Consider the following 14087-nt stretch of genomic DNA (forward strand, 5'->3'; position numbering starts at 1 on the left):
TTTAGTTTGTGCCGCTAGCGCTTCGTTGTCTTAGTATAGGTGGCGCTTCGTGGTCATGCACCGCTTCATGCGTCTTCGTCAACCCCAGTTGCCATCGCCAACTGCTAGCCATAGGAGTGTTCACACACCCGGGCGTAGCCCGTGAATGGGGTGGTAATATACTGGTCTGTACAATAATAACGATGCGTGGGTTCAAGAGCACTAAGTGCCGCAGCCTCTTCCTTGTGCTTGTGCCCGTGCTGTTCCTGATGGTGATTGCTAGGGTCTCAACCGATGATGGGGATGAAGAGCCCTGAGAGAAAAAGAGATAAGTTCTTTTAATGAAGAGAAAGGAGGAGAGACTGACCGGAATAACGTGCGTCTACAGCCTGCAACTCCTCGTAAGGTTAAGGAGAGAGACAGCGAAAGGAATAGCGTTTCCCGCAATTTTTTTTCTGGGAAACTCTATGGAGACAGGGGGAATTACACTGTAGTTTGGAGTGCCGTAGTTCAATGTACCTTCTCTACAAATGTCCAATAGAACACACAGCGTAATATTGACACCGTAAGCCGACTAAACACGGAAGCAACGCGACCACAAAGAACGTTCTGACACAAACACATTTCGCCTATTAGCATTTATTTCGCATTTTTAAAATCAAGCGTCTAAGCCCGTCTCACGAAGAAAGTCACCAGTGATTGCATGACGAGTTGGGCGTGGTCAACCTGTTTCCGTGTGCCTAGTCTTCTTCTCCGTACAGGAATGCTCGGAAATATCGCGACTGATGCAACATCTCACCCCCAGAAGGATCGCCGAGATGCCCCTGCTATTCAAGAAATACTTCAGTCGCAAAGCCTACTTCGTGCAATTTCGTATAGTGCCACTAAGCTACAACTGTATATGTCCAGTGCATTTCAAGTTACCCAAGCGGGCTCAAAGAAGGTTATGTGACGTTCCTTTCGCGTCATACAGTTATCACCTTCCCTGCAAACGCTGGGTTGAGATAACGTACAACTACTCCAATCCGTGTTTATTCCAAATCCGCCATTATCCCTCCGTGATAGGTCACCGTGGCTAGGGCTCCGCCCAAATGGATGCGGTGCCCGCCCATTCGGGCTTGGTTCGAGTCATTTTGACCTATTACGGAAGGCGAATGGCGAAGTTAGAATAAAAACATATTAGACTAGCTTTAAGTTATCTCAGCCTCGTTTAGTTTGCCCGGCGTACGAAAGGGACTCGGACATATGCTTTCCCATTCGGAGCCCGCATCTGCAAAGCGGTTTGTTCTATGGTTACCTCACTTAGCGTGACACTCGCTGTGGAGAGCTAAGTTTCATATTGACACTGCAGCCGCTGCAGTTGCCGAACCGCAAGTTGCTGCGGAGCCTGCAGCCCCAGTTGCCCCAGGGCCCGCTCTCGATGCACCGGTGCCAGCACCAGCAGCGCCTGCGCCTGCTGCACTTGCCTTCTAAGAGCCGGACTCTGCAGCTGGAACCGCTGTTGAGACAACGTCGTTAATCAGCATACGCGCAATAAAACAGACGCTACGCTGAATGTAAATAAACGTGTACGTTGTGCCACGGCTACAGATCTTGCAGGGAGGCTCCCTATTGCAACGGCTGTCGTATAGCGCCACCGGCGGTCACCGAACGAACGGCTTCTTCGCGCCGGGGGGAACATGCATGTAACTGGTTTCCAACATGGGCACCACGCGCGTGAAGCACACAGGACTCTTCACTACGCCGGATGTGGAAGGCTTCGCTCCGCAATGCGCTGCACAAAGAGAGAAGTTGTCTTCAGGTGCCTTAAAATAATTGTTCCGAAGCAAGGGGGGAACTGTAGCTTATTTAGGGCACACGGGGCTATCGCAATCGCAAGTTGTTCTGAAGCTCAATATGCAATGTGTACTTGGTAAACCCGCAGAATCTCACTTCTTAAAGCACAAATGCGCGTTCTGTTCAAGCCATGCACTAACTACGACGGCTAGCGACTTGGTGCACGTTCATTGTAAACATTTATCAACTCTCGCTTGCGCGCTTCGCTTTGGTTGCGCGGTTTGTTCGCAATTCACTACGTGAACGAGTCTATAGGAATATCCGTTCATTCAACCTGTGTATAGCCCTCCCCCTCCCCCCATGCCCTCCCTCTCTCCATCGGAGTGAAAACTCATGCACAGTACATTCAAGGCAAAGGGAACAACGCACCACATGAAAAAGAAAAAAAAACGGAGACATGTACATTCGCAGTATATCAAAACACAAAACTGCACAATTAAAGAAAAATTGTCAATAGCTGTCCGCAAGACTGGCTCTCGTGAGCTGCGAAAGTTTCAGACTGTCGTCCGCTGTCTCTGTGTGAGCGCTGATATGCCGCGAGAAACATGCGTGCGTTGATATATCAATTGCATCTCCATGTCCAGACGCACAGTTCCTCAGCACTATCTACGCATCTCTGTACGAGCGACATACTATAGCGCGTAACCCTCAGCGCTTGAAGACGACTAGCCTTTCAAAACTTTCGTATATGCCCACGAGACCTGTGCAAATGACAGCGCGAACACATGCGGTCGTTAGAAAACCCGGCACTTGTGCACGGGATTTAGTGACGTCTCCGGCTTGCAACGGAAGGTCTCCGAGAACCTCCGAACGTGCCGCAAAGGTGCGGAGCAAGGATCCACGTCCGCGTTGCGTTCGTTGGGAGGCGCGGCGCACTTCATGAGGCACCAGGAGAGGAAAAAGGTCTCCAGTGCCGAGTAACCGGCGACGTCCTCGTGATCCTGATGCTTCTTATCGTAGTTCTCCTGGAAGGCGTCCAGCAAGGCTTCGATGGCGACCGCCTCCAGCATGACGTTCACCCGCGGCGCGATCGACATCGTCCGGACGTCCTTGTCAAAGCATTCTCGAGACTCGTCCAGACGATGCTTGGTCGCCGCCTGCCTGCCGTAGTAGTCCAGGGCGATCTCGGCCGATGCGCACGCCAGCAGCGCGCCCAGCATGCCGTACTTGATCGCGACTGACGTCTCGACGTCGTACATCGGGGACGTCAGCGCGAAGGGCAGCAGCACGAAGTCCTGCGAGTTCTTCTTGACCATGTACAGTTCTCTGTTGAGGATGGCGTCGATCGTGCGCAGGACGTAGACGCTGGCCTCCGTCTGAAACCCAAACCGCGACACGTTCCTCCAGTTGCGCACAAACGACGACGTCATGTCCGGATAGCCCAGGAACGGAGAGTGAAGATCGTGCTTTATCCGGTAGTCGAACGCTTCGAACACGCCCTCTATGGAGGCCCACTCGTTGAGCAAGGTCGTGTCAGCGGAGAACGCAGGGTCGTCTTTGAAGCGCACCGTGAACGCTTTGCGCACGGAGAACATCAGCTTGGCCACGTCCGAGCGCACGCCCGACTTGAGGACGCGGGCGCTGTAAGGCGCGAATATGGCGTCTCCCACCACACCGTAGGTGAACGTGAAACAGATGGACGGCGAAGACGTCCAGCTCGGGAGGCGGGACCCGCCTGCGGCGGTGGCAAGCAGCGTGTCTCGGCTGGTGAAAATCGAGGCATACTGCACTGCGCACCAGGAGACGTACAAGTGCATCCTGTCGTCACCGTACTCTTGCCAGAGCTCGCCGAACGTGCTGACGAACGCCGCGTTACTCGACAGGAAACGGAGTGCCCCGGTGACGTTGTGTCTAGCCAGCGCAGTGGCCCACGCGCTAACGTCCGGATACATGTGGTTCGTTTCCAGCGTGGTCCAGTTTCGCAACGCCAGGGCGTCCCTCAGCGGCTTCTTCATAACAAGCTCGGCATCCTGGATGTCGCTGTAGGTGACGTTCCCGACGCCGCCGTAGTGCTGGACGAGAGCGTCGAAGTACCCCTTCCGCTGCACCTCGCTCGTTGTTCTCGAATCAATCAGGGGGATCAGTCGCGTGAACCAGGCCGAAGGCTCGAGGATCACGGCGCTTGAGTTCGCCGAGGAGCCCCTGACCTTGATGTCAAGGATCGCGGGCCACCCCAGTTCGAAGGCGAGGAACAGGCTCGTCTCCAGCACGTCCGGCCGCGACGGAATCCAGGGCCACACGACGCCGGCCTCGGCGAGGTACGCCTTGACTAGCGCGACCTCGTCGGCAGCCGACCCGGCGTCCGCCTTGACGAGCGACTCGTAGCAGGACCGGAAAAAGGCCGCCGTCTGCTCGCCCGCGTTCTGGTGCGTGTCCGGGATGGCGACACCTTCCACCGCCGCGACGGTGGCCTCGATCGCCGTGCGGAACACCGACTCCCGCAGTGAGACCGAGTGCTTGCTGCGCCATCCGTCGCACACGTAGCGGCCGAAGCTGTCGCACGGGTTCATGGAACCATTGACGGACGCGTCGAGCAGCTTGGCGAACGAATCGCAGGGCGCCGTGGTGCACAGCTCAATGCTGAGGTTCGACTGGACGACGAAGAACACGATGACGACGGCAAAGGTGACGGAGAGGAAGAGTGCGGCCAAGGTCCACAGGTCGCCCTTCTCGGACTGTTGCGCGGCGGCGGCGGCGGCGTGCTGAATCTCTACGGCCACGTCCTGTTTCGGCTGCAAGCACGCGCGGTCCTTTGTTAAGACTGGAGAAGTATTTACTACAAGGAATAAAGGTAGCTTAAGGTAACTATAAGGTGACTATAAAGTATGAAGCTTAACTTATATATCGCGGTTACCGTTGTATGAGGCAAAATTATTTTCGGCACTGTGTATTTTTGCAAGAATTCGTACACATCCTCCTCAGTCCCAAAGATGTGTCAGGGACAGAACCTCTTTTAAAATCTGTACTTCTTACCGACAGATATATAACCAATATGAAAAGCGCCTTCTTTTTTTTTATGTACCAAGGTGCTCAACGTGGCCTTTTCATGCATGTGCAGAAGGTAACAGAGCGTGGTGGATTGTCACGTTGAAGCTTCATCCTCAATTTTGATGTCAAGTCGCGCTGCTCAAAACGCATTCCCCGGATGCTTTTCCTCACCTGGGAAAAGCACGACAGTCTATATCATTATAGCACCTATTTTCACTAATGACCACGGAAATAATCAACCTAAGCCACTTCCATACGGTCTTACACGCATGCGACTCGATATTCGGTACAAGAACATTATAGAAAATCGCTTCGGAGTTAACGTTGAAAAAGGAGTAAAGGTGTATCGCAGAGAAAACAGCCCGAGAAACGAGGTCTGATACGCGAACAACACGAACGCAGCACAGCGCTCGTTCCACGAGCGTTTCCAGTCCTCGCTTCTCGCGCTGTGTCTGCTAGAGGCTGCAATACTCAGCGTCGCAGCTTTTGGCAGGTTGAAGGTGACGCGCATTATAACGTGCAACAAGGGACCGCGCTATCGTATAGTCGTGCGTGAGCCTCACCGAAGACTCATTGATATAACCTACTAGGGGGTAGAATGCCTTTTTACGAGAAATGTCAATCAAACCGCCGCCACCAAAGCAGCTTGCGTCGGAGACCTGAAGCGAACGTGTGCGAATGACCCGCCGTCGTCGAAACGCGCAGCCAGAAGCTGACGTCGGAGCGCGCATGCACCACACATGCGGGAACACGTTGATTTCCCGCAGGATGTTTTTAGCGCACACTTTCCAATTTTCTTTAAAGGAATCGCGTGTGGCAGATAGCAGAATTCTAGTCCATGAGCTGGTCTATGCTCGAAGAGGCGGAAATTGCTCGCCCGACAAATTCAATTGCATAATTGACTAACACTCATTCGCTCATAAGGAATTTAACTAATTGCCTTATGGCACATACTGACAGTTAAACATTTTATAGTGGGGTGAGGCTACCAGGCACATCCACTGGTAAAGAACTGCGTGGACGCCGTGCACCGTTTACGAGATGTGCGCCGTCAATGGAATGGAATGGAAAACTTTATTCGCTCTTTAAAGGTTTTAGCAGGTCGAGGCCGAAGTCTTCATTCTTGAAGCTTGAGTCCTCTTCAGCCATGGATGGGCCCCTAGTCCAGGGCTCCACTGAGCCGGGCCGCCTCGCACGCGTGCGCTATTAGAGCTCTTTGAGTCTCTAGCGCGCGGCTGGTGAGCCAGCTCTCCCATTGCTCCGCACTTGGTGTTTTGTGTTTGTGGAATGCCTGGTTTCTTGTACACTCCCATGTAATGTGGTATAATGTTGGCTTAGCTCCACACCACGGACAGGTTGCGCTATACTGCGTGGGGAACATCCTACTTAGTAGGTGTAAGTTTGGAAAGGTGCCCGTTTGCAGTCTCCGCCATCCTGCGGCCTCCTCCTTTGTTAATGCTTTATGTGGTGGCGGATATTGATATCTTAGACCCTTATAGAGGTTTAATAGCTCTGAATAGCTGTTCCCGCAGTTGATCTGTGGCCCCTCTGGGGCGGTTGACGTTCCTGCTCGGCTGGTCATCCCTCGAGCTAGGCAGTCCGCCCCTTCGTTGCCCCTGATCCCTGCGTGGCTTGGTATCCAGATAATGTTATGTGTGGGTTGTCCCTCAGCGATTGGAACTCTGCTGAGGATCTTGAGCGCCGTGTTACTTATTCTGCCTCTTATATAGCTCCGGCACGCCTCTTGTGAATCTGTTAGAATATTGAGCGATATTCCTGTTCTATAACCTTCTTCCGCTGCCAGTGCGACAGCAATTTCCTCTGCCTCGGTTATGTTTGCCACCTCGGCCGTGAGTCCTGTGATTAATTCTCCTTGATTATTTACTACTACGGCTGCCGCGTTGTTTTTGTGTGCGTGTGAGTATAGGGACGCATCGGTATAGACTGTATTGTCCCGATGTCCCATCGTCTTTTCGTAAAATTCTGCCCTAGCCTGTCTCCTACTCGCATGGAGGTTTGGGTCCATGTTGCGAGGGATAGGTTGTATGCGTAGTTTCTTTCTTAGTGGGTCTGGTATTGTGGCCCTGCTACTTTGTGATTTTTCTACTTCCCGACCTAGCTTTGTCAGGAGCGCCCTTCCCGTCGTTGTATTGCTGAGTCTTCGTACTTGTGCGTTGAGCTGGCATTCCCTTAGTTCTTCAAAAGTGTTGCTGATTCCAAGTTGCATGAGTTTGTCGTTGGATGTGTTCCTTGGGAGGTGGAGAGCTGTTTTATACGCTTTCCGGAGGATGGTCTCCACTTGCTCTTTTTCGGTTTTGGTGATTGCATGGTACGGCAGTGAGTATGTGACCCGGCTGACTATCAGGCTGTTGACCAACCTGAGTGTGTCCTCCTCTTTCATGCCATATCGCTTGTGTGCCACTCTGCTAATCATTCGGCCCACCTGTCCTGCTGCTTTGTTTAGCAGGCAAATTGTGTGGCTGCATTTCCGGCTTCCTTGCAACCACATGCCGAGGATTCTAATCATCTTTTGTTCCGGAATGTTCTGTCCTTCTAGCCTTACTTCGAGCGGGGCATCAGTGGGGTGTCTGCCCACCCTGAGGAGTTCAGATTTCTCCGTGGAGCATCTGAGGCCTCTTTGCTTTGTGTATTCTTCGATGCAGGTGGCAGCTTCTTGTAGTGCCTCTTGTTTATCCCCTAGTGAGCCTTGAGTAGTCCAGATCGTTATGTCGTCCGCGTACATTGCGTGACTGATTCCTTGGATCTTGCTAAGTTTCTTGGTAAGGTTGACCATCGCTATGTTGAAGAGTACTGGCGAGATTACTGAGCCCTGCGGAGTGCCCTTGCATGGCGTTTGAAAGGCGTCACTCCGTAGGTCTCCTAGGCCTACTGTCGCTGTTCTGTCGGTTAGGAAGCTTCTGATATAGTCATGGACTTTCTTCCCGCAATTAGTGGTGTTAATCCCCTCCATAATGGCGGCGTGGGAGACGTTGTCAAAGGCTCCCTTAATGTCGATGGCCATGACCACGTTTTCCCCGTGTTTCGGCATTGTCTCGAGTACCTCTTCTTTTAGCTGTAGCAAGATATCTTGGGTAGACAAGTTTGCCCTGAAGCCGAACATGGTGTTGGGGTACCATCCTCCGTCTTCAAGATGCGTTTGGATTCTTCGGGTCACTATTCTTTCGTACAGCTTGCCTAGGCATGATGTAAGCGAAATTGGTCTGAGATTTTCAATTTGGAGTTTTTTGCCAGGTTTGGGAATCATCACCACTACGGCGTGTTTCCACTCCGCTGGTACTTTGCCATCCTCCCATAGTTTGTTGAGGTAGAGGGTGAGCTGATCAATTGCTTCGTCGCTGAGGTTTCGAATTAGCGAGTTTCGGATTTTGTCCGCCCCTGCTGCTGTGTTCTTTGTTGCAGCCCTTACAGCCTCGACGACCTCTTCTCTTGTGATGGGTCGGTCCGTAGTTGAGTTTTCGTCACCCTGGTAGTCGCCTCGGTAGCCTTCTATCGAGATCTTTCCATAGCATTTTTCCCGTACTGCTTGGAGCAGTTGTTCTTCTGTTCCTTCATACTGGTGGATTAACCTCTGAATGGATTTGCTGCTTTCCGCCTTGCTCTTGCTCGGATCCATGAGTGTTCTGAGGATATGCCATGTTCTGGCTGTGCTTAGGGTGCCATTCAGTGAGGTACTAAACTGCTGCCACCCCTGCCTTGCCAGCTGCGTTGCATACTCCTCTGCTTGCTGAGTTATTTCGGCAATTTTCTTCTTAAGCTTTCTATTTAGCTTCTGACGCTTCCACCGCTTGGTTAGGCCTCGTCGTGCCTCCCATAACCTGAGGAGTCGTTTGTCCACTTCTGGTGCTTGTTCTGTTCGTTCCACTTCTTTCGTGTAGAGATCTCTTATTTGTCTGAGTTGGTGGCTCCAATCCTCTGCCGAGGTTATGTCCCCTTTTAGCTGTTTACAGTGGACTCTAAAGGCATCCCAGTCTGTTAGACTTGCCTTGCCAATCTTCCTCCTGGTGATTTCTGCCTCTGTGCTGACCCTGATGATGTAGTGGTCGCTGCCGAGGTTTTCTTGCAAGTTCTCCCATTCGACTTGCTTAGCGCCCCTGACAAAGGTTAGGTCGGGACACGTGTCCACGCTTACGCTATTGCCCTGTCTGGTGGGTTGGCTTTCATCTGTGAGTAGCTCGCAGCCTATGTTTTCCGCAGCTGTGCAGATACTGCGCCCTTTCTTGTCTTCGATTCTACTGCCCCACTGCGGACTCTTCGCATTGAAGTCTCCTGCTATTATTAGGGTGTTTTGCCCTGCAAGCTTCTTCGCTTCCGCAAAAAGCTTAATGAAGTTTCCTCTGTTTTTAGGTGGGCTATATAGATTGATTACGAAAGTGCTCTTCGCTTTCTTTTTCCGTTTTGGAATCACTTCGGTCACTATATGTTCTAGATGTGTGTCTTCTAGTTCCTTATGTGTTATGGTTGTTATTTTCTTGCTTATTAAAGTCGCTGTTCGTCCATTTTCCTGACACGTATATCCTTTTAGGGTTGGGTTGGTTGGGTTTTTTAGGGTTGGGTTGCGCACATTGACTTGCGTCAATGTGCGCAGTCAAACCCACTTAAATTTGACACGCTCATGCATGCATTAAAAACGACGTACACAGGCGCTGTACTGCAGCTACTGCTTTATTGCTTAAATGCCCGCCTTCTGTAGGGCCGCTTGAGAAGTACACACGCTCTGATGACACTGAGGCGTGAAGACCCAGAGTAAAAATGACCAGCCAAAAACTCCGTACAGATGGTTAACCCGCGAAGCTTAAACGTGCGGCCCCGGTGTTTTTCCCTGGAATAATCCGACTGTTCATTAAACAACGGCTTGGTGTACGCAGCTGCTTGCACTCCGCTACACGAGCATGTTCTTGTGCCCCGAGTGCAGCATCGGCATGGCGTAGACGTGCTCGTTCACGGTTCTCCTCACGGCGTTGCTGATCGAAAGCTGCCTGTTCCTCAGGAGTACGTATGATGCGCAGCTTACCGATGTCGGAGCCGGAGAGAAACTGCTGTACGCGCGCTTGGCTGCGATTGAGTGCAACGACGTCACTACTGGCACAGCCAACAACGCGCCTCTCTTCCTTTTTTTTTCTTTTCTCGCGCATGCGCATGACGTATCACCGAGTTTTAGGCGTACAGGCGACAGACGGATGGACGTACGGACGGGCGAATCGGCTAGCCATATACTGTTTCGCTTTAAAACAAAAGCAAAGATCACATATTTCGCAGTCCCATTCTACAAATAAAGTCCAAGATATCGGCGCGTTCTGTCAGAGAATGATACCGAGAGGCAACTGATACACACGTCTTTTCAAATGCCGATTTTTATTGCTTCAAGGACGTCCCTTGTTTTCTTTTTGCGTTTCCTGCACACAAGCACCGCTTCTTTCAGGATTAGTTTGCAGGCAGAATCCCTGCAATGAAAGGCTGAATGACGTGAATCTTTAGCCATGCAGTGATAATTGTGCTCATTCAGCCTCCTATTCAAGCACCTGCCCGTCTGCCCGATGTATACCTCGTTACAGGACAGAGGGATCTCGTAAACCGCTCTCTCTGCACAAGTGACTTAGGGCTTTCGGTGCTTGATTGCGTAGGTCGTTTCCTTTGCCGAGCCCCAAAGTTCTCCTTTTTGCTCATGCCCGACAATCGCAAAGGCGCCGAAAACACCACATCAATGCCGGCCATTTGGCTTATCTTTCGCAGACTGTGGGAAATTGTGTGCAAATAACGTGTGACCAACTTGTCTTGACAGTCCCTGTGACTGCGAGTGGTTCTGCTCGCCTTCTTTTATCTTCTTTAGTAAGCATTCTGCAACTGATATCCAGAGGTTCGAGGGGTCCCCGGAGCTCCTGAGGTGGCTCACCTGGTTTGTGCTTATTTCACTTTTGTGATGGCATGGTTTTTGCAGTGCGTTAAGGAAGCAAAAGCAGAAAATCGCACTCTTCACAAGCCTTTAATGCGCCGATTGGTAGGGAAGGACAGGTTTGTTGCCCCATGGTTCATAAGACCAACATATATGATCAGAGGATGCATGTACACCAACGTCTAAAAAGCTAATAAAACCTCTCATTTGTAGCTCATGTGTCAGCATCAATAGCGCAATGCATTCAGAAATGTCGCCATTATATTAGACAAAGCAGAACAAAAAAAAACATGGTAATCTTACCAAAAAATCTTAACTCTTAACGAAACGTCGCCTTAGGCATTGGAGCACGAAAGTAACTTGAACGCCAACAGATTTCTCCGCAATGTTTGGGAATTAATATCTCGAAACTGATGTCATCCGGAGAATTCGTTCCAAGTGGATCCGCCAACAAACTCCCCTGCTATAATTTGTAAATTGCAATATGTGCCATAAGTTGATTAGTTGCAAACATAATTAGTGTTTTTTGTTAATTAGTCAACCCTGCATTTCAATTATTTTTTTTTTCAAGTAATATCCGCCTCATCGAGTAGACAAGTTCAGGGACAAGAATTGAGCCATCTGCCACAGGTAATCTATAACAATTTTGAAAGTGTTTGTTAAACACCCGGTGCTATAGAGTAAAGAATTGTTATACTCAGACATAGTGAAATATCTAAAAGGGCAAGGGTATAGCGAAGTAACTGAACGGGATACAGGGAAGCTTCTGCCAAAGTATTGGGTAGATTTGAGGCAGTGGCAAAACAGAGCCCTACGACTTCCGGACGGGATTCCTCGCAGAGCTTCGCTGTCTTTGATGTATCAGTTGCTAGGATTGGCGTACATCTTTGAGGATTTACCTCCCGAGGTCCTCCGAGCTGTGATACAACGGGCTCGAAACATCGCCGGAATCATCTTGGGGACCTTCGACTGAGGGGTCCTCCCACACTGCTCTCGCCATTCAAATATTAATAAAGATGTTTTACTCTCTCAACAAGTGTCACGTACCGCAGGCGTGCTTGGCGCGGCTCTAACACCGCCTTGGGCGACAATCGTTCCGGTTTTCGACCGCGACTCATCCTGTGCTGCGTCTTTTGTTGAACGAGACCCGACGGGCGGCATCGTTGTTGACGTCACAGCTGCTTCCGCGACTGGGGCCCCTGGTCGGTGGACGGCCGCGTTTGCCTGCGGTTTTATTATTTTTATTATTATTATTATTATTAGTCACCACAGAATTTATACCTCCAATAAAGCTTTAAAAAACGTAATTATGGGGTCTTACGTGCAAAATTATGAGGCACGCCATAGTGTTGGACTCCGGAAATTTAGACCACCTGGGATTTTTTACCGCGCACCTTAATTTAGGTGCAAGTGTTTTTTCGCATTTATCACCCATTGACATGCGACCGCCGTGGCCGGGATTCGATCCCGCGACCTCGTGCTCAGCAGCCCAACAGCACAGCCACTGAGCAACCACGGTGGGTGTCTCAAGTAAAACTCAGAGTGGAAACAACTATATTCGTGCCTTGCGACACCTTGTTAAGAGGCTGCGTTGCCTGAAGGGTTTTGAATTAGTAGTAACTTCCGAGCGATGTAGGATACACCCATTTTGCCAAGCTTTAGATCAATCAATAAATCAATTAACCCGTATTTATTTGACCAGATATATACATCGGTAAAGAAGGGAGACGAAGGAAAAACTGAAAATGTTGCTGCTTGACCGAATCCATCCACCCAATAGGAGCAACCACAATGTGTAAACAATGTAAGAGATAAAACAAATGAGAACAATTAAGTAAAATGCACTGAAACATAAGAAACCAAACTGATATGTGTGCTTGCTAATGTTTGGCTCAGTCCTTGTAGTCCCTAATTTGTGTATGATAATGAAGTTTTCCAAGGGGGGGTGGGTGTGCTTATAGCAATGAAAGTATAAGCAATTAGTTTGTTCAAGTTGGGTGGGCAAGTGCCAAAAATGTGCCAAGCTTACTGCGACACGCACTAATGTAGGATCCTCTGAACCTGTACATGTACATGTCAGCTGCCGCAAGAATTTTATGTTTAACAGAAAGTGTGTTCAATGTATGGAATGTCTGTTATTGCCCTGGTCACTCTTTTTTGATGTATGTAAGCAAATTCAAATTTTTGGTGTAGCGTCTCCCCATACTAAGACGCCGTACAAGTGGGTATATGGAAGAGAGCTTTGTATATAAGTTGTCTTATGGTGACTCACGTCTAATAGGTGCTGATAACAGAACTGCGATATCGCTTTTGTTTTATTGCTGAGTTAGAGAGTTGTGTGCTTGGTGTTTCAGCCTCGTTCAATTTCGCAATTTTCGACAGTTACTGTGAATACACTGATGACCTAAATAATTAATCTTACTCACCACGGCCGGTAGACCTTGATTTTTTTTTTCATTTAAGTGTGACAAACCATATCGAATTCGGTGGACCGCATGCCGTGAAAAACTATTTTTCCATCCTGATATATTTAAATAGTACATACGAAGGACTCAGCTAGCTTACGCAACACTTTAGTATAGATAGCAAGCCTTCCCAGTGCCACCTGAAACTCCTCAATATGGAAGCCGTACACAGGACGGAGCGACCATGATGCAAGTCTTCAGACTTCACTGTAGTTTAGTAACTTAAGTATTCAGGCACGCCACTATTTACTTTTCTCTAGGTGTTTGTTTTCACCGGGTTATATCACCGTTATCAATGTACAATACGATAGGGAAAGAGAACGACCACGCAAAGAACATCTCCTCGAAGTGTACCTGCATGACGGGCTTGACTTCCTGCTGCAGTCTATCTTGAGCCCGCTTGACCTTTCGCGTACCGTGTCGAGCAGGGCTAGACCTGTCCAGCGTCCGATCCTGCGTCTGCTCGGAGTAAGCCTCGTCGGCGGTCTTGTGGTGCGAGTCGCTGCGGGACTTCTTGCGGCTGCTGCTCCTCCGCGACTTGGACACCTCGGGGGTCTTGTCGTCTTTGTTCATCGTGAACGGCAAAATGGCCGAAGTGCAGGTACTGGCAGCTGACCCGAGGCTTCTTCTGATCGGCGCATGCACTGAGGCACGCGCTTGTGATGAAGAAGAAGAAGAAGAAGTAGAAGAAGAAGAAGAAGAAGAAGAAGAAGAAGATGATGATGATGATGATGATGATGATAATGATGGCGGTGGTGGCGACGACTATGATGATGGCACAGCACATGTCTTTTGAAGCGACCAGTCACACGAGTACCTAGGTACAAAAACCAAGTAAAAGACAGGAAATGAAAAGCAACAGTTCTCCACGCAGTGCCCATCACACTGCCACCTCTGCTGATTTTAGT

General features: G+C 50.0%; 1 protein-coding gene across 1 annotated transcript; it reads right to left on the reverse strand.

Moving 5' to 3' along the window:
- Window positions 1-2191: 2191 nt before the first annotated feature.
- LOC135897471 (neprilysin-1-like) lies at window positions 2192-13782 on the reverse strand. The gene is made up of 3 exons (XM_070533099.1): window positions 13534-13782; window positions 11762-11938; window positions 2192-4547 (listed from the first exon to the last, which is right to left on the reverse strand). Exons 1-3 carry the CDS (start codon window positions 13750-13752, stop codon window positions 2550-2552), a joined length of 2394 nt encoding a protein of 797 aa, XP_070389200.1. The 5' UTR covers window positions 13753-13782; the 3' UTR covers window positions 2192-2549.
- Window positions 13783-14087: the final 305 nt, after the last annotated feature.

This window comes from Dermacentor albipictus, chromosome 2 (genome assembly GCF_038994185.2).
Source record: "Dermacentor albipictus isolate Rhodes 1998 colony chromosome 2, USDA_Dalb.pri_finalv2, whole genome shotgun sequence".
Lineage (NCBI taxonomy): Eukaryota > Metazoa > Arthropoda > Arachnida > Ixodida > Ixodidae > Dermacentor > Dermacentor albipictus.

What these genes read in the sequence shown, in the direction of transcription:
- LOC135897471 (XM_070533099.1), bottom strand. Translation starts at nt 13,752, where the DNA reads ATGAACAAAGACGACAAGACCCCCGAGGTGTCCAAGTCGCGGAGGAGC. An exon ending in AAGTCAAGCCCGTCATGCAG is followed by an intron (nt 11,939 to 13,533) that starts GTACACTTCGAG and finishes ATAAAACCGCAG; the next exon opens with GCAAACGCGGCCGTCCACCG. An exon ending in CCGCGCCAAGCACGCCTGCG is followed by an intron (nt 4,548 to 11,761) that starts GTACGTGACACT and finishes GCGTGCTTGCAG; the next exon opens with CCGAAACAGGACGTGGCCGT.